This window comes from Parathielavia appendiculata (genome assembly GCF_033297405.1).
Source record: "Parathielavia appendiculata strain CBS 731.68 unplaced genomic scaffold N657scaffold_10, whole genome shotgun sequence".
In the NCBI taxonomy this organism is placed as follows: Eukaryota; Fungi; Ascomycota; class Sordariomycetes; order Sordariales; family Chaetomiaceae; genus Parathielavia; species Parathielavia appendiculata.
Genome location: NW_026944229.1, coordinates 195,141 through 212,393, shown reverse-complemented (window position 1 = coordinate 212,393; position 17,253 = coordinate 195,141). Strand labels below are relative to the sequence as shown.

Genomic DNA, 17,253 nt, shown 5'->3' with positions numbered 1-17,253 from the left:
GCAGAAGCCGGCTGCGGGTGTATCCCATCCAACCCGTTCCTTCCCTCCCAGCGTTCGAGGTGTTTCGCGACGAGCTCGTTGCGGGTGATGACGGGCTGAGCTTCGGGGAGGTGCTGACGAGGTGGGAAGCGTTGACTGACGATCAGAGGATGCAGTACGAAATACGGGCGTGGCATGCGAGGAAGGCAGGAGTGGCGGCGGCACAGTGAACCGGCCGGCCAGCGGAGTGACCACCGCCGTTGACCGTTAGGCTACTAAGAGTGGTCGGTGAAGTTTGGAGATGCAGACCTTCTACATCAACCACTTGTTGATGCTCCCCGGGCTAAGCCTTTTATCCGAGCTGTTGCTGTCTGTCACTCGATCCAAGTTCAGCGAGTCTATCAACGGGTCCAGCCATGACGATGGATGGCCGGTGCTTGTAAGGCACTGTGAATGGTGTCGTGCGAGGAGATGCTTATGACCTCTGACTCGTGGGACAGGTTGATGAAACCGAGCTTTGAGCGGCATGGATGGTTTGACATTATTTAGTCCAAAACGTGCTTCAAGATCCTCCACATCCATGTTGTTGACTTATTCCCAGGCTTGAGCATAAACACCAAGCCCATTATTTACAAGTAAGCAACGAAAAAAAGGGATCGACCAATCAAAGTAGCGGGATCACTGTAGACAGCTATACATAACATTTCCAGCTCAGCTCCCGGTCCCTGAAGGGATGCGTATATGCATGGGTTGCAGCATAGAATGTGCTGAAAGGGCTTCAATGGTATTACTGCGAACCTTTTGAAGCCAGCTGTCGAGGAGCTTATGGAAGGGCATCCCCTTTATCCCTGAATGAGTTGACATCAACGATGGGTTTGCGGGTACGGAGTGCTTGGTCCTTCGATCTCTCCACTACAGTACAGCCAGTGACTTTCAGGTTAATTCCCTGGTTCCATAGAGCATTCATTGAAGCAGGTGACCAAAACTCCGTCAAAACATCATCATGTAAGCGTCTAGTTCTATGAGGTTCCGTCTAGCTTTCATCATACATTCATGCCACCATATATACATATACTCGCAAGTGTATACCACCTGAACCGCATGCAGGGGCGGAGTGGCCTCATCAAGCACCGGAAGGAGCCTGACCAGAGCTGACCGTATCTGCAGTGCAAGCCCGGATGAAGCGGGCGAGGTGCACCATTGTCAATATCCTAAGAGAAGAGAAGTCCTGTCAGCCCGCCATTTCATCATCACTGGGAAAGTAGAGCGCGGGTGGCCGTGTCGTGGCAGCAGCAAAAGGGGCTCTGTTCTGCTTACCAGGCCACAGCACCAAGCGCAGCGCAGCCAGCGAGCGCACCGCCGATCTGGGCGCTCCAACTGATCCAGGCCGAGGCAGAGCTCGCGGACCACGCCCAGGCGGCAAGCCAAAAGATGACGGTGAGGCCGTAGCCAACGAGATAGACGATGCGGTAGAAGAACCGGGGCGCCGCGAATTCCAGCCCGATCGCGCTGCCATAGACGGCAAAACTCAGGATGGCCTGGAAGGGTCATGTCAGACCAGATCCCAATCACAGCAAGCCAAAGAAGGGGCCAAAGTATTGAGGAAACTCACGATGAAGTGATCCATACCGCCAGCAAAGCCGCCAGGATACCCGCCGTTATAGAGGGACATGGCCCAGGCGGCGAGCGCAATGACAATGACGGCGAGGACCAGGACGGCCACCTTGATGTACAGGAGCCAGTGAGGCTGCGGCGGCACGCCGACGGCGGTCAATCCTCGCATACCCATCGTTTAGAAGGAAAAAAAAACAGTCGGTGGTCCAGGAAACAGTAAGCGATCGAATGGTCTGTGTATCAACTCGGACGACGCGGCGACGACATGGAACTCAAGGAAATGGCCGAAAGATAAAGAACAAAGGAGGAAGTGCTCGGCTGAGCGAGGGAGATGTGCCTACGTCACTTTATTTTTTTCATGTTGTCGCACTGCTAACTCACATCTCGTACTTTGACGCGCAGTATGATCCTGATGGTCACCGTCAAGCCTCAAAGAGGATCAAACAAGATCGAATTGGGAAAAGCTTGCAGAGGGCTAAGTAATGCCAAGTCCGCGACTCCTCCGTCAGAGTCGCTTTGTGCCGGGACCCTGAAAAGGAAAACCAAGGCGTTGCCCTCGTATTGCGCCTTCCGAAGAATACAGCACACGTTAAGCGTCTTCGAATGCCCAGGAGCATAGCCTCAAGGCCGGGCTATTTGCAGACCTCCGCTGTCGCTAAGGCTCCCTGAATTTACGGGCTACCCACGACACCCCCGTGGTCAAAGGTGCAGCTGTTTACCCATGTTCTTTACCTCAATCACCAGCCGACGCTGTCTATCAACCCATATGCGAAAGGAAAAAATACCCATAATCGACAAAACAGGACGCTACATAATGCACATGGACGATCTCCTCTTGTCTAGCCCTGCTCCGATAATCCTGCGTATTCCATAATCAGATGTTCTCTGACAACAATGCCATCCAAAACCGAAGTACGGAAGGTAGGTAGGTGATCCCCTTGATCCACGCGCCGAGGCTCCCACAGATTGGGCCACTTCTCGACCAAGATGCCCTAAACCCATCGCAAAAAAAAACAAAACCGGATATGGTGCTCCCGTCCCCCCACGTATTAGCAGCCGAAAACATCAGAACAGAAACAGCCTACACCGGTACCGCAGTTACCCCCTCCGGAGCATCAGCAGCCGTAGGCTGCACCCCGGGGCGGACAGCCGCAGGCACCTCGACCTGCGCCTTGGGAGCCGGTGTGCGGGCCACCGTAACGAAGCCCGGCATGCCGTGGTAGACCATGGCACCGACCATGAGAATGAGCAGCGGAATCTGGCAGCAGCTGTTAGCAAAACCAATCCCCGAACGAAATACCCAAACAGAACCAGCGGAAAAGACATACCCAGATAAAGAACAAATTCCGATCCCAGCTCAACTTCTTCATCTTCTGCGCGTGCGCCCGCCGGAACGTCTGCTGCTGCTCCTGGGTAATAGCATCTTTGCGTCCGATTTGCAAGAGCGCGGGAATCTCCTGGCCCTCCGACTCGTCACAGTTTTCCTCCTCCAAAGTGGTACTAGCGCTCGCGGTCTTGACCACGGCAGTTCCGCCGCTTGTTATCGAGGCCAAACTCGCCTGGGCTTGGTCATGGTCAAAAAGCGCCGCGCACTTGGCGTCCGCCGCAGCGTCGGCGGCCGCTCGGGCGGCGGACGATAGTTTCGTGTCTAGGTCGTTGGCGCCTGGCTGCTGCTCGGGGAAGAGTTCGTCGTACGCGGGAGGAGGAGTTGCGGCCTTGTTGGAAAACGACGAGATGTATTGCCAGGCGTCCGGTAAAGGGGGCATGTTGGGCATCTGTGGGAAGTTGGGGAGTTGCGCGAACTGGGGAAACTGCGGTAGCTGGGGCAGTTGGGGAAGCTGAGGGAGTTGTGGCAGATTCTGCAGGTGCGGGCCCATCCTCTGTTGGAGCTGCTGGAACTGCGCGGCGACTTGGTCCTTGATGGCCGCCATGAGCGCGCCTGTGGCATCGGTCCCTCGTCGACGAGGACGAGACGGGCTCCTCGCCCGGGCAGGAGTATTGACAGCGCTCTTGCGACGCCGTACAAGAAGCTCAGTCTGATCGCCTGCTCCGGCTTCCTCCGAAAGGTCCGAAGAATATGCTTCAGAGTACTCTTCGGAGCTATCTGGTTCAGGTCCTGGGTCGTCGCTTGAACTGTCGGTGACCTCTTGAGCGACCGACGAATGCTCCCGTAAGGACTTGAGGCTCGCGACGCTGTTGATGCGACTATGCGAAGAGCTCTCGCTTTGCGATCTTCTGTGCTGCTCGAAGCGGTGAATTATACGTACAACCTCTTTGGACTTGGCGACGTCGGCAGCTGTCAGACCTGACAAGCTCCGCAGTGTCGGATCTGCTCCATGGGCAATCAATAGCCGGACAATTTCAGTGTGGTTGCTCATCGATGCCATGTGTAACGCTGTGTAACCGCCGTTGTCGCGTGGATCCGGATTGGCTCCTCGGGCTAGGAGACCGGCTACGAAGCGGTGCAGGCCCATCTTACAGGCCAGATGTAACATGGTCTGTCCGGTTACCCTCCTCCTAAGGTTGAGCCGTGGCTTCCGTGCGCTGTTGGCGAGGTCCATCAGTTCCATCAACTTGAGAAGGTGGCCCTCGAAATTCTCCCTGCCACGGTTGGAGGAGCCCTCAGTGCCTGACATGTCGGCTCCAGGTGAAGGATAGCCGCTAGATGACTCCTTGATAATCCGGCGGGCAAACTCGGCCGGGTCCTCATAGCCACCCGTCATTTTATTTCCGAGAATCATGAGGGCAGTCCGTAGAAGCTGTTGCTCGCTGTCATCCACGTATCGGAACCACTGAGGGGCGAGGTTCTGGCCCTTGATAGTGACGGGCACCATGCCCGCCGTCTCGGATGGGGGCAGCAGGCACACAAGAGACTCTGACGACCAGTACATGGTCCCTGGAGCCTGCTTGTCGCCAAACATAACCTGCATCCCAGCGTCGAATCCTTGGCCCATCAGCGTGACCTCGACACCGCCGGCGACAGGTCCTTCGCCGGGGATGACCTTGAAGATGGCCCTTTGTGTCGGGGTCTGTTGACTCCTCCCTTGGCCCGCCGCAGCATTCGACGCGGGTCGCGGGCCAGCTGGGTGGGCGGCAGGGATCTGCCGAGCTGACGAAGGCATACTAAACATGGACATGGACATGGCCAGATTTGCCAGGCTGGGAGTCCTGCTAGGGTTCGGCGAAAGCAGCTGGCCACTGTTGCCACTCGGCTGTGGGTCGCTTTCAAAGAAGTTCGCCGATGGCTCAGGCGCGCCAAATACTTGAAATCCGGCAGAAGGCGGAAACGATGGGGGAGGGGTCGGCGAAAAGGACGTGGCCGGCGTCGTCACTGCGGTATTCGCAGCAGGTTTCGGCATTCGTGGTGCAGACAAAAACGAGGTATCGAGCGGTGTCATGGCCAAATCATTGGGAATCTTGGTCATCGAGTGGTTTCCCCTTCGCCGTTTAGCTGGTCCACTAGGGAACGATGGCGACGCTGGGCGGGAGAGGTGCTGAGCGCCGAGGGCTGGTTGAAGTTCTTCGGCCGGCACTGCTGCGGCGGGTATTGCGCCCAACGAACTGCGTCTCGCAGCTTGCAGGTCCAGGCTGGGGGAAGACTCTAATGAAGTTCCAGGCCTCGGAATGCCCTGCGCGGTCATTTCTTCCCGCGGGCTCAGCATGGCGACTGGCACTCCAGGAACTGGCTTGATAACAGGGTTGGGGCTGGTTGTCTTGTGATCGTCGGTGATCATGATGGATTCCGACAGCGTCTGGGCGATCAGTTGGCCGAGATGGTTGGTCAGGGTGAAGATGATTTGGAATCCTTGCTTCTCGGCATGATGCCGGCAGTAACAGGCAATCCTCATGGGAGCCTCTATTTGCCATGCTCTTCGCGATCCAGTTTCGGGATGGTTCTGCAGTGCCCATTCCTTGACCTCGTGCGTGTTGAAGACAATCACTCGCCGGGCTTCATCCCTTCGCCAGGCCTCCTCATCTTGCGGATGCTTCGACTTTTTGCGCCCGGCCCGTTTCCGCTCCCTGCCAATGCAGTTCTCGCAAATTCGAACCTCGCCTCCCTCCTGCGTCTTGAGCTCCTCATGCTCCTCCTCAGTTTCTCCGCTCCCTTCCTTGTCCCGTAGGCCTGCCAGTTTCTGAGCTCGTTGCAGAGCCGCCGCCCTCTGCTGCTGAACCTGCATGGCACTCGTGCAAACTAGCATGGCGTGCAGCTCCAGCATATCGGGAGACGGCTGCGGAGGCGGTTTGGTCCAAAACTTTGGTTTGCTTATGGTATGTTTTGGAAGATGGACCTTGGTGACACCCGGTGGAAGCTGCGAAAGCCTCCACTTGACCGAGATTTGGGTCTCGACTCGGGATTTGGTGCTGCTAGCGCCCACTTCTAATGTGTATGGCCCGGGACCGTACTGATTATGCTCGACCGGAGGTTGCACGGGCATATGTGCATTACTTGGGAAGAACGGTCCTCCTGCGCCGAACTGGCCTGTGTTTGGGTAAATGGCATTCAAAAAGCCGGATAGGCCAGTGGATACATTTCCTTTCTCCTGTGGTCCGTGGAACTCGTAGTTCGGGGGCGCTGCTGGTTGGGAAGGTCGCAGGCACAGGGACGACGCTTCGTTTGCCGAGTTCGACTGTATTCCGGGCAGGTTAAAGGTGAACGGCTTCCGCCTGGTTAGCTTGCAACAAGCGGCCGGTGGTGCGGGCGACTCACTAAGAAACTGTCGTCACAAGGCGGCGGTGATGCCATGGTTGCCTCTGGTGAAAGAGTGGTAAGGGCAGAACCAAACGGGCTTGAGGTGTCCGTGGGACTCTGCACGCGTGACTGTGTCGAGGCAGGGCCATCAGGGTATTGGAATGGTCGGTCCATCATCGGGAGACCATTGGGGGCTGGCGCTCGCAACGAATCTGACATTATATCCCAACTGCTCTTTCCACTAGTGCCGATATCCATCCGCGAGTCTCCCGCCGTCATCCGGGTAAATGCCGTCGTGGACGTCGCCTTGGAGGATGTGGAGTCGAATGTCGACCCTTGTGGCCCGTCCATGGACCGTGAGCTGCTGCTTGCAAGGCCTAGGGCTTCTGAGGGAGAGCCACAGTCTTGCGGGGCGTGTGCCATAGCGCCAGAGCTGTGTGGGCGGTGAGAACGCGGACTTGTATCATCGGTATGGTGGAGGTCAGGAAGCGGGCTCCCTTCGTCGGAATCCATAAACTCGTTGGTAAACCGCGACTCGTCAATGAAATTCGCCATTTCAAATTCGAAGTCGCATACTGCTTGGTCGGCCATTTCGTCTGTCGAAGTGGCCGACTGCTGATCAGAGCGACGGATGGTGTGATGCAGGTTCGTTGAGTCGCAGGCAGCGGCGATGGGGACGAAGATGATAGGGAGAGAAAAGGAGATTGGGGCTCGATTACTGGGAATCGGTTGGCAACTGGCGCAGGTCAAATGGATAGTATGAATAAATGGCAGAGAAAGCGCCGAAGTAGGCAAGCGCTGAGCAAAGATGAACGAGAAGCGCGGTTTCTGTCTCCCCGAGCAGAGAAATTAGAGAGCAGCAATCTCGCTCACGTCAAAACTCAACGTTCCCAAGCAGGTGCCACGACGCAAACGACAGGACGAGCGAGATGGCCGAGGCGCAGCCATGAATGCCCCTGTCTTATGCAATTATCGGGGATTAGGGCGCCATAACGTGAATCCACCAAAGCGCTGGCAGTTCATCTCAACTTCAGCTCTTGAAATTTCGTCATAACTGCACGAATAAGTATTTGACCTTGTCGCTAGTTTAATCCGGAGCACTCTCAGTCGGCAGCAAGGTATCCGTGAATGCCAGTACATTCACCTCTGACGTTTAATCAGATCGAAGTATGCCGCACCACAGCCAGTGACCCAACTCTCATTCAAGACCTGTCAATAACTAGACATAGTGAAGGCCTTTCTCCCTTGCTACCGATGTAGCCGCAAGAACCATGGATTGGTTGAGTGCTTACGGCATGCATGGAATTGGATCGTGCATCTCGTTGAGAACTCGCCAAGTTGAATGTTGGGGTCGCACAAAGTATGCATTTCCAAGATGTAAGAAGCACGCTTATGCATTTGACACATTCTACGGAGTATACGCACCGCCTTCCCGATCTGCAATTCCCAGAGGATTGACCATATACTGGATTGAACATGTCACTTTCATCACAGCCATGATTGAGGGCCGGGCTGTATGCGTCTCACGCAGGTGAAGACATTGACGCCCGGCGGTTCCATTTGAACAGACCGACAAGCCACTTAACCCCGGCCGCCAGCGTGTCCCACAGGTGCTGGAAGAGCTTCAAGATGCCACCAAGGAAGGACGCGATGACGAACAAGACGACGAGAAAGAAAAAAACACTCGCCACGAACCACTTCACGCCCAGCGCGTTGGCGAGAACCTGCTGTTCCTCTGGAACCGCAAACAGTGCCTTTCAGGTCGATTAGCGTCTCAGCACCGATGAACAAGACAGGCCAATGGATGTTCCCTCACCGCTGACAGGCCTATTGGCAGGCACCCGATGGTGAGGTATGTGAGTTTCTGGATCGTTTTGTTCTGCCGGTATGAGTCTTGGCTGACGCGCAGGGCAAGGATGGCGGAAAGCTGCGAGAAATCTCAGCTTCTGGCCGGCCTCTGGGGTCCAACGGAGAGAGGCATTGCCGATCTGCCCCAAGGCCCCTAGCATGTGTTGTCGCTTACCGCACTGGAATACCGCATATTCAACTCTACCTGCCGTTCCATTCTGATCTGGAGGGCCGACAGGTCCGAGAAGTTCCGTTCGAGCTGCTCCAGGTGCGTGCGGCACATGTCGTCCAGCTCCTCGCTTCGCTTGTCGGGCCCCTGAACCAAAAACGGGTGTCAGCAGTGCCGAGATCGAGAGCAGCCCATTTGATTGAGCGGGCTGATAGTAACCTTACCTCCTGAATCTCCCTGTTCACGTCCGCTATTGCTAACTCGATGGTCCGTACCGACGTGGCCATGGTGTTGCTCATTTTGTAGAGGGCCTCGAGGCTCCAAAGACTCAGTCGCAGTTCAGCATCCCCATTGCGCTTTCGCAGAGTTTCCGACCTGTCTTCAAGATAGGTGGACGACTGCGTCACAAGGTCAAATCTGGCTATCGAATGGACCGTCGTTCCCAGAGGCTCTTCATTGGCAGACTCACAAACATCCTATCCAGGTTCATTTCCTCGAAGAACTCCTTGATGAGCTGGCGGTATTCGCGGGCCATTCTTTCGCACAGACAACCCAGAATGACAGCGAACACGAGAAACCTCCCGGTTTGTGGTTGATGTATGAAGCTGTCCCAGATGTCCTGTATTGTGTCGCCGAGCTCAATCAAGTCGGTTTCGTCTACCAGGTCGGTAATGACAGAACATTTGCTGAAATCGCCAAACTCGTTTGTCGAAATGCCAACCGACGAGACTTTGAGCTCAAAAATGGGAAGATCCTTTTCTCCGTCGTTCCCTTTTCCTGAGCCCCTATTGACGGCGGTCGCGTTCGCGCCCCCCAGACAGCTTTCATCCTGTATTGCCACTGCGTCTCGCTCAATTTTAACATGCTCGTTTGTGCGTTTTATCTTTTCTTCTCCCATGAGCCTTGGTTCCTCCTTTTTCCGAACCCGGTCAAGGGTCCCTTTCAGTTGTTCCGGGAATTCGATCTTGTCTTCTTCCATGTGGTGATGGGGCGGCAGAGCTGCAGTGCTGCGCGACCAGCTTCGCAATGTGATGTGGGCTACAACCCCATCAGTCGCATTCGGTCGTCCGAACCTGGACACCTTCATTACGTGGTTCTTGAAACCCTCGATCATCTCCGGATGGAGGACATAAAGCAGCAGCTTGAGAAGGCCCGGAGCTGGAATCTTGTACGAGGCGCGGACAAAGCTGATTAGGGACAGCCGTTAGTTTCTGACAGTACTGAAACGGTACGTATTTGTATCGGAAAGTGACCTACAGCAGTCGATGGCGAACCTCTTGATCGATTAGCTGTAAGAACGGCGTTGTTAGCAAGCGACCATGGTACATGGCCTCGATGGTGCCCATCTTGTGTCTGAACCTACGCTGTCACTGATCTTCTTGACCGTATTCGCACCGAACTTGATCTGGGGCGCCAGAGCTGTTGTGGAATCCGGCGTCTCTATGTCGATGACGGCCAGGTCGTGCAGTGCAACCGCCGGGTTGTCCGAACCAACTTGAAGGATGTCTTGGAGGAGTTGTCTCGTGCGGGCGTCTATGTCAGTGTCTTGCTCACTACTAGAATGTTTGACATCGTGCATTTTTCGAGTCACCGAGTTTTGGAGGGACGAGATGGAGGAAGCCAGGTTCGGTTCTTGTTGTTGCCGTACTCCATTCTGAATCCGAGGGTCCCGTAGCGGGCAGCGTTGGGGTCGCGGGACAGTGTCGCATAGGGCTTCCTGGATGGCTTGAGGCACCTTCTTGCCTTTGGCATCAATCCGGTCGGCCGTATACAAATAGGGCGTGTCGTCCAAAGAGTGGAAGAACTCATCTGGGTGGTATTTCCGTGGCGGCCGGAACCTGAGGTAGTCGATCCGTCTTCCAAGGCCTCTGGCACTGGCTAGTTGCTCTTGCGTCTCGATCTGCTGTGCTAAAAGGGCTTCGGTGCTTACCAACTCGCCATTGTATCTCACACGGCTTTTGAGGCTTGGGTGGCGGAACCTGGACTCCCTTTGAGACTCGCCACGAGCATCGAACTCCTGGCCATGTCCCGTAGGGGAGGGCCTCGCTCCTTTGTCCTCGGCTGTGTCAGGGGCATCTGGTCCACGTGAACTTGGGCCTGTTAAGGCCGCCGCTGGCTCGTCAGGGGGGTTGAGACGGAAATAGTCAAGATCATTGCTGAATATATCCACAATTGTCGATGCAAGTATGGCCGTCGCCTCTGACCGCAAGAAGCCGCGCCGAGCAGACAAAGTGTTTCGTTCCCAGCAAGGGGTAAGGGAGGCCTCGGTGGTCAAGAAAGGATATAGTTTCTTTCTAAAGTGTTCGACTTCTTCCTCGCTATCTGCACGCGCAGCGTTGTTGAGAATGCACGGCATATTCCGACGCGCCACCACCAGGCGACTATGATGGCAAAGCGCATGGATTTCCCACGGACCATCAGTAGCTCCCTCTTTGGCAAGAGTGGGGTGGCTCGGCTTGATGATCTGGGTGAACTTGCGGTCTTGTATCCGCTTCGTGATGCGGTTCACAAGTCTGGCAGCATGCTTCTGGAACCGACCTTCTGTGCACAGCTCTTCCGCAAGGAAGACCAGTCTGTCGACAATCTCGTCATCCGCCCTGTAAGGGTCGGTCGAAGAGATTCTCTTCGCAAGCTCTGTTCTGGCAGTGTACCGTGAGCGCTCGACTTCGGCAGCGCTCACTGTCTTGAGGATGCCTGCCTTCGACTCGTCCTGCAGAGAAAGAACGGATTCATTGTGGAGCCACTTGAGCATGGAGTGCTTAACTCTCATGGATGCGTCTGGACCCCACAAGAGGTGATCGCCTCGTCCAGTCTGAGTCGCCAAGTGTGTGCTGAGAATGCTCTTGTTCTCCGAGACATCCTGCCACTTCCAGTCCCACTGAACTTCAGGATAGTGCTTGACAACATACCAGACAGTGATCATGAGGTAAAGACAATTCACCGCGTCGTAGTGATAGTTCGCGTCTCCGATATCAGGGAGTTTCGGAAGAAGCGCGAGTGCTGACTGTGTTGACATGAGGCAGGCTTTCACAAGATAAGAAGTGACCGAACCAATGACCTCCCGGATTCTGTTAACGGTTCTCTTGGCGGTCGATATATTTGCAGCGGTTAACGACTGAGAACTTGGCTCTCGCTTTGGACCCGCGCTTGGTGCGGGTGGTGTCTGGTTGCCAGCTTTCTCGCCCGAATGTCGTGGCTGAGTATCGGCTTCTTCGATGATTCTCGACAAAAGCCGATCAACTTTGACCAAGAATCTCATCTTCCAACTATGCCAATCGATGTCAGCCCATTGTGGCCAGGAAAGGGGGAAGCGGTTGCCAACTCACAACAGAGATTTCAGGTCAACCTTGGCCTTGAGGAACATGTTGCTAACGAGCGCTGAGTAAGGGGAAGGGAGTGGGACCACGTCGACGCCCAAAATCTTCTCCAAGCAACGGCCGACAATACGGACCTCGGGTAGCTGTGAGATGCATTCCATGTTATCCTGCCTCGCGTTGAAGATGGCTTCCCACATAGCCGCGGTTCCCGCTCCCGGCTCGGACGATGGACCAATGCCAACAAACGCTGAGATCTCTCGACATGAGGGCGTTTTCTCGAAGGCCGACGGGGCCTTGACGCGCGTTCTCGGTGGCAAATTGGCAGATCTGTCTGTCAGACCTTCGTCTGATTCCTCGAAAAGGCAGAAAGAAGCCAGAAAGACGCGTGCGCCGCCTGAATCAGCACCGGTTGACGGCAGGTAAGCCCGGTACCTCGGCAGCGAGGTTACGTTGTCCTTATCCTTAGAGATGTGATCCATCTTGTCGACTTTCATTTTTTGCAATTTCAAATCCTGCCATGCCCAAGGCTGTTCCGAGTCTTTGTGTGTTTTGTCAGAGACAAGTTCAGCAAGCTTTGCTTGCCAATGGACCCTGGAGCAAGCAGCACACGGTTGCTTGAACGCGCGCTGGGGCTTCGAGCCGCGCTCGCTGCCTTCGACATTGTCGTGTCCCTGGCGATGTTGCTCGCAAGCCTTGCAGGGAATCACTGCCATGAAACGAGCAACAACGTCGTCTTCTTCCGGTTCGCCATGTCTTCTGTTCAATTTATCTCCGTATTCATCGCACGAGAATAGCTCAACTTCTTTGCCTTCGTCCCCTTTGTTACCGGAATTGTGATGGTTGAGACGGTCAAATGACTGCAGTCTCATGGGACTCTCTAACGTCAAAACTAGCTCAGGACTGTTGCTGGGCTTCCGCGGAGGATCAAGCAGGAGGAGTTGATGAACCACCCCTTTCATAACGAATGATAGGATGGAACAAGTTCCTGTTTCCTCCGACCTTGGATGACTCGTTTCGCAGACGCGAGATGTGAAGCGGCAAGCTCCAGTATACCCGGCTGATTCGGTGGCCTTGTCGACATGGAGGCAAAACTCGTTGTATGGCCAGCGGTAGCCGTAACAGCCACGCTCAATAATGCTAGCAAGGGCGTAATGGTACCGAGGCTATTGGCAATTGTCAGAGTAGCTGCCTGAGATAGCAAGCCCAATGACGCTTACATGCCTTGAGTGAGGTAGGTGAGGAACATTGGGCATACTTTTGACTCAAAATGAGGATTACTTACCTCTTCACATGAGCTGGCCGACCTCTCAGGCTCAGCAACTTGCAGGCCAAAAGCTGACTTCCCTCCACTGATTCTTTGTCCGCGGGCGAGAGACAGATACAGGGAGTACTCAAAGTCACCGCGTGCAAACACGATTCCGTGCTTATCTGAACGGGCTGTCATCTGGAGCAGGTTGCCTCCATTGTTCGAAGATGCGGCATAGCCTTGATCCCCAAAGTCGAAAGAACATGCAGGCAGGTCGGTGAACTCAGAGTAACTGACATATTCCGCTCCTTCATGCCGTCAGTGGAAGTTTGTTGGATGCAGGCACAAGTCACACCGATGCCAAAACGTACCTCGGTCGTCAGCGCTGAGCCAAGGAAAGGGTTCGTCCCCTTCCATACTGCCCAGTTCGACCCGCCTACTGCCAGCATCTTTCTGATGGTCGCTGACTCCTCGGGACATTGTCATGGTTAGACAACTTGAGAACTTTTTGCTATGCGGAGAATGGTCTTGAGGATGAAGCATGTGAAGTGATTCAAGTCGTGTTCCGTGCCTTGCCATCGAACGGGGTTCGTCATCAGCTTATGCACATCAGGCTGGCTGGCGAATGCTGCCAACCGACGAAAGGTGCCCAGGTTTGGATTGATGTTGCGCAGAGCCTCGCCGACTCAAGGTTCGGGTTGAGGAGCACCCGTTGTGATATTGGCGGCTCTTGGTGTCCAATCATCACAGCTTCCCCAAGCTTCATGCACACCCACCCTTGCTACCCTCCCCTTCGATCCCGTCCTACCTATAGAGCATGCAGAACGTGCTGGGATAAAGTTGGTGCGGAGGGGATACTTTGCAGCAAGCTGAACCCCTCAACTTCCAAAAGAACTAACGAGGTGTGTGGAAGAGCCAACAAATAGTGGCTAGCAGCAAGGGTACAGATTTCTCGGTGAGATAGGAGCTGACATACTTGGAGCTGAAGGTAGTATCAGTCCCTGCCGCGCCAACCGATATTTCAGCGCGATAGAATTGTTAAGTCTCATTGGGCGTGCGCTCGGGGCAGGAAGACGAGAACCCCTCAAGGTTGGAGGTTGAGCTATGTCAGGGGCTGACGCCTCTCTTGAGCACTGAACACCGACCTCCCACACATCTCAGTTCCCCTCACGATAGCAGAGCACTTGGCTGTGATAGGACATTCAACGCGGGTCGTTGGCTTTGTCATGGCTCAGAAGAGCCGGCAACTCTTGCCGACTGGCCACTAGGTAACCGTGACTCATCAGGGAACCGAATCGTCCGTCCAGGGGGCAGCACCGAATTCTGAGCCGACAAGCCTTGCACCGCTTCCACGGCGCTGGCCGACGAGCTTCTGCTGGCATCCACTACTTCGCGCTGGTCAGGGAGCTCGCTGCTGGGCGCCTCCCGCCTTCTGGGAATGATGGAGCCACCGATTTTGAACACGGCGCGTCCAGACACGGGGCTGGCTTCTTTTCCCGACTGACCACCGGACCGCCGACGAATGGCAATCGTAGTCACTCTGCTACCGATTGTGAAAGGAGATATGGTCTCAGGTCCGTCGCCATCGGGCGATGCGACGCTGCGGGACAGGGTTCTGGGGAGATAGTAACCCAATTTGCCGAGCGGGATGCTCAGACCGTGAACAACCTGCAAAGCCCCATCTTCAGTCAACTATCGTCATAGAGGCTAGAAGGTTGATACCACTCACAATACTGCAGATAGCAATGAACCAAACCACCACCACGACGGTCTCGGGCAAGTTCTTGACATCATCCCTATGCTCGCCGTCTACATCTAGAGTGTGTAGGAACTCCAACGTGACGTAGAGGTAGAAAATGGCCGACACGCCCACAGGGCCGAAGAAGCCAACAAAAATGGCCTGCCGCACCTCCTCGATCTGCGGTATGAACTTATGGATCGCAAACACCCACGGCAGACGCCGGAACAGCAACACCAAGATCCCGAGGGGAACTAGCCGGCCCAGCGGTACCACCTCGCTATGCGAAAACAACTCCCAAGGACAAACGGCGCCGTACCACATGAAGATTGACACGTTCAGCAGCATGTCGATGGTCGGCTGCAGCGAGTCGTCGAGCGTCTCGAGCCGAAACCAGTCGTCCCAGGTGAAGACATTGCCGGCCACGAAGCAGGCCAGCACATCGTCGCTGCCAATCATGCCGCACGTTCCGACAATAAACAGCGCGAGCGAGATGGCAAAAACGAGGAAGCTCTCGCGGTCGACAAACTTGCGCTCCTCGGCCCAGTGGAGCAGCTCCTTGGCAACCCAGCCGACCACCGCGCCGTAGGCGACGCTCAGCAAAATAGTGTAACCCCACGTCTCGCCAAACCACAGGCCCATGGCGACCCTCGCGCCACCCTGCTCCGCAACGCCGCCGTCCCCAATGTACTTGATCAGGTACAGCGCGAAGAATAGAAATGGATACCCCAGCCCGTCGTTGGCGCCTGACTCGGCGATGATAATCTGCTGCAGGTCCTTGGGCACGTTGTGGTCGGCGAACTTGCCCTTGACGATGACGGCCGAGAGAACGGGGTCGGTGGGCGTGACGCACGCCCCGATGGCGAGGGCATGCAGCAGGCTGATGCCCGGGACGAGCGCCCAGACCAGCAGGCTGGTCGCCAGCCACATGGCTGCCATGATGGGGCCGATGAGGATGCTCAGGGGCTCCCACTGCTTCTTGAGGTAGCGGCTCGGCAGTTGCACGCCGGCCAGGACGAGCTGGACGCCCAGCACGAGCCGCGAAAAGGCGAGCGTGACGGCGTTGACGTTCTCCTCAGAGCCGAGGGCGTAGTCGAGCGGGCGGATGAGATTGGCGGCGTGGGGCGAGAGGGCCACGCCAGCAAGGAGGGATATGACTAGCGGAGACCACAGTCAGTCATGTTCCCGTTTTCCCGGGGGGTTGGCGAGGGAAGGGTGAGAAGGGGGTTGGGTTATGAATCGGACTTACGGGCCTCTGAGAGGTAAAAGCTCTCCTTGCAGAGGTAAGACACTAAGCCGAACAACGAAACCCATCCCCCCAGCACGCTGAGGATAATGTTAAAGTTGGTCGTCGCTAGAACAGGCATCTTGACCGCTCCGCAACCGCGAGTCGGTTGCAGGCCGAGTAATTCGTCTCACGTTATCTAAAGCTACAGTCTTCTAGAACGGTCCCCTGAACGACGGAGATTTGTTAACCGCTCACCCCGAAACTAAGACTGTTGCAACGAAAAAACCAGTCTCGTCAGTGTTATCGAATCATAAAACTGGGGGGTCGAGGATGTGACGAGTGGTCATGGGAAGACGGGGATGACGAAATTCCGGCACCGATACGTATTTATCTTGCGGGATCGAACGAGGACCAGAAACGGACTGAAAAGCCGGTGTCAATGTGATTGTCAGACTGCGGACAGTGAGACGTCGCACCGATCTTCTTATCTCGTCGGTCGGGGAAAAACAGTTGAAACATGAGGTCGAATCATCGATCAGCGGCCACCTCATGGCACTGGGCAGACTGACGATGGTGGTGGGGACTGCAGTGACCCACACAAGCCTAAAGCCGCAGGCTACTTCAGCCAGAACCAAGATAGGAGGTACCTAGGTTACCGTGCAAACGGATGAACGGTTGCCTCGAGATGGATGCAGAGGCGAGCTGTGAGCCTAATTCCACCCGAAGATGCATCGTCTTGACGTTGATATATTGCTGAATGCCAAGCATGACTAGACGCATCAATACTTTTTGCGATCGGGGTTTCCGAACACAAGCATCCTGCCAAGAGCTGGCGCGAGCTTGTTTGTGCTGTGACTGACATCCGTGGCTAGGTTAACTCGTCTCTAGGGTTAGCACTGTAAGGTAACTGTCCCGCAGGCATGGCGTGGGGGTCACTGTAAGGAATGCTGGTGATGACAAGGTTGGTAAGCCTGTCCAATCCGCCCGCAGTGGCGCCAGTTAGCCCAGAGTCCGTCGTTGAACCGTTCTCGGAGCAATGTATAACGAGTAACAGAGTTTATGGGACATGGCTGCTGCAACTCTCAGAAGCACCTTGATACGTGGTTGGCGAACGGTCCAGAGTACCTCGCCAGCTTGGCCGTCATAAACTGGCATGTGATTCTCTCCAACGCCATCTAACCTCTACTATGCACCTCTCAACAGGATATGATCCATAAACCCACTAATCCATGACATGACCGGGAACGCCAGGCTCGCGATGCTGCTTTTCTAACGCCGGCGTCGAGTAAGCCGTTGCTCAAAATAAAACAAATGTTGCGCCATAATGCCAATCCGACGAGAGGGCTACCTAACTCCTCCAGTTTCAGCCTTGCCAATCAAACGCAATGATGCACACGAGATCCCTAACACTATACACAACCATC

General features: G+C 55.3%; 5 protein-coding genes across 5 annotated transcripts; all 5 read right to left on the bottom strand.

Annotated features, from left to right (window-relative positions):
* Nucleotides 1–1,102: 1,102 nt before the first annotated feature.
* N657DRAFT_635302 (uncharacterized protein) lies at nucleotides 1,103–1,768 on the bottom strand (the record flags this gene model as incomplete). The annotated part of the gene is made up of 3 exons (XM_062791336.1): nucleotides 1,103–1,190; nucleotides 1,297–1,517; nucleotides 1,592–1,768. 3 exons carry the CDS (start codon nucleotides 1,766–1,768, stop codon nucleotides 1,103–1,105), a joined length of 486 nt encoding a protein of 161 aa, XP_062645588.1.
* A 906-nt stretch (nucleotides 1,769–2,674) lies between these two features.
* On the bottom strand, nucleotides 2,675–6,874 carry N657DRAFT_635301 (uncharacterized protein; the record flags this gene model as incomplete). Its single annotated transcript, XM_062791335.1, has 3 exons — nucleotides 2,675–2,851; nucleotides 2,922–6,266; nucleotides 6,302–6,874. 3 exons carry the CDS (start codon nucleotides 6,872–6,874, stop codon nucleotides 2,675–2,677), a joined length of 4,095 nt encoding a protein of 1,364 aa, XP_062645587.1.
* A 1,275-nt stretch (nucleotides 6,875–8,149) lies between these two features.
* N657DRAFT_98270 (uncharacterized protein) lies at nucleotides 8,150–9,875 on the bottom strand. The gene is made up of 3 exons (XM_062797620.1): nucleotides 9,558–9,875; nucleotides 8,770–9,487; nucleotides 8,150–8,698 (listed from the first exon to the last, which is right to left on the bottom strand). The coding sequence occupies exons 1-3, from the start codon at nucleotides 9,644–9,646 to the stop codon at nucleotides 8,333–8,335; spliced, it is 1,173 nt and encodes a 390-aa protein (XP_062645586.1). The 5' UTR covers nucleotides 9,647–9,875; the 3' UTR covers nucleotides 8,150–8,332.
* A 2,790-nt stretch (nucleotides 9,876–12,665) lies between these two features.
* Nucleotides 12,666–13,753, bottom strand: N657DRAFT_98288 (uncharacterized protein). The gene is made up of 3 exons (XM_062797621.1): nucleotides 13,235–13,753; nucleotides 12,839–13,171; nucleotides 12,666–12,780 (listed from the first exon to the last, which is right to left on the bottom strand). Exons 1-3 carry the CDS (start codon nucleotides 13,440–13,442, stop codon nucleotides 12,755–12,757), a joined length of 567 nt encoding a protein of 188 aa, XP_062645585.1. The 5' UTR covers nucleotides 13,443–13,753; the 3' UTR covers nucleotides 12,666–12,754.
* Nucleotides 13,754–14,087: 334 nt separating this feature from the next.
* N657DRAFT_576578 (uncharacterized protein) lies at nucleotides 14,088–15,968 on the bottom strand (the record flags this gene model as incomplete). The annotated part of the gene is made up of 3 exons (XM_062789190.1): nucleotides 14,088–14,531; nucleotides 14,593–15,758; nucleotides 15,851–15,968. The coding sequence occupies 3 exons, from the start codon at nucleotides 15,966–15,968 to the stop codon at nucleotides 14,088–14,090; spliced, it is 1,728 nt and encodes a 575-aa protein (XP_062645584.1).
* Nucleotides 15,969–17,253: the final 1,285 nt, after the last annotated feature.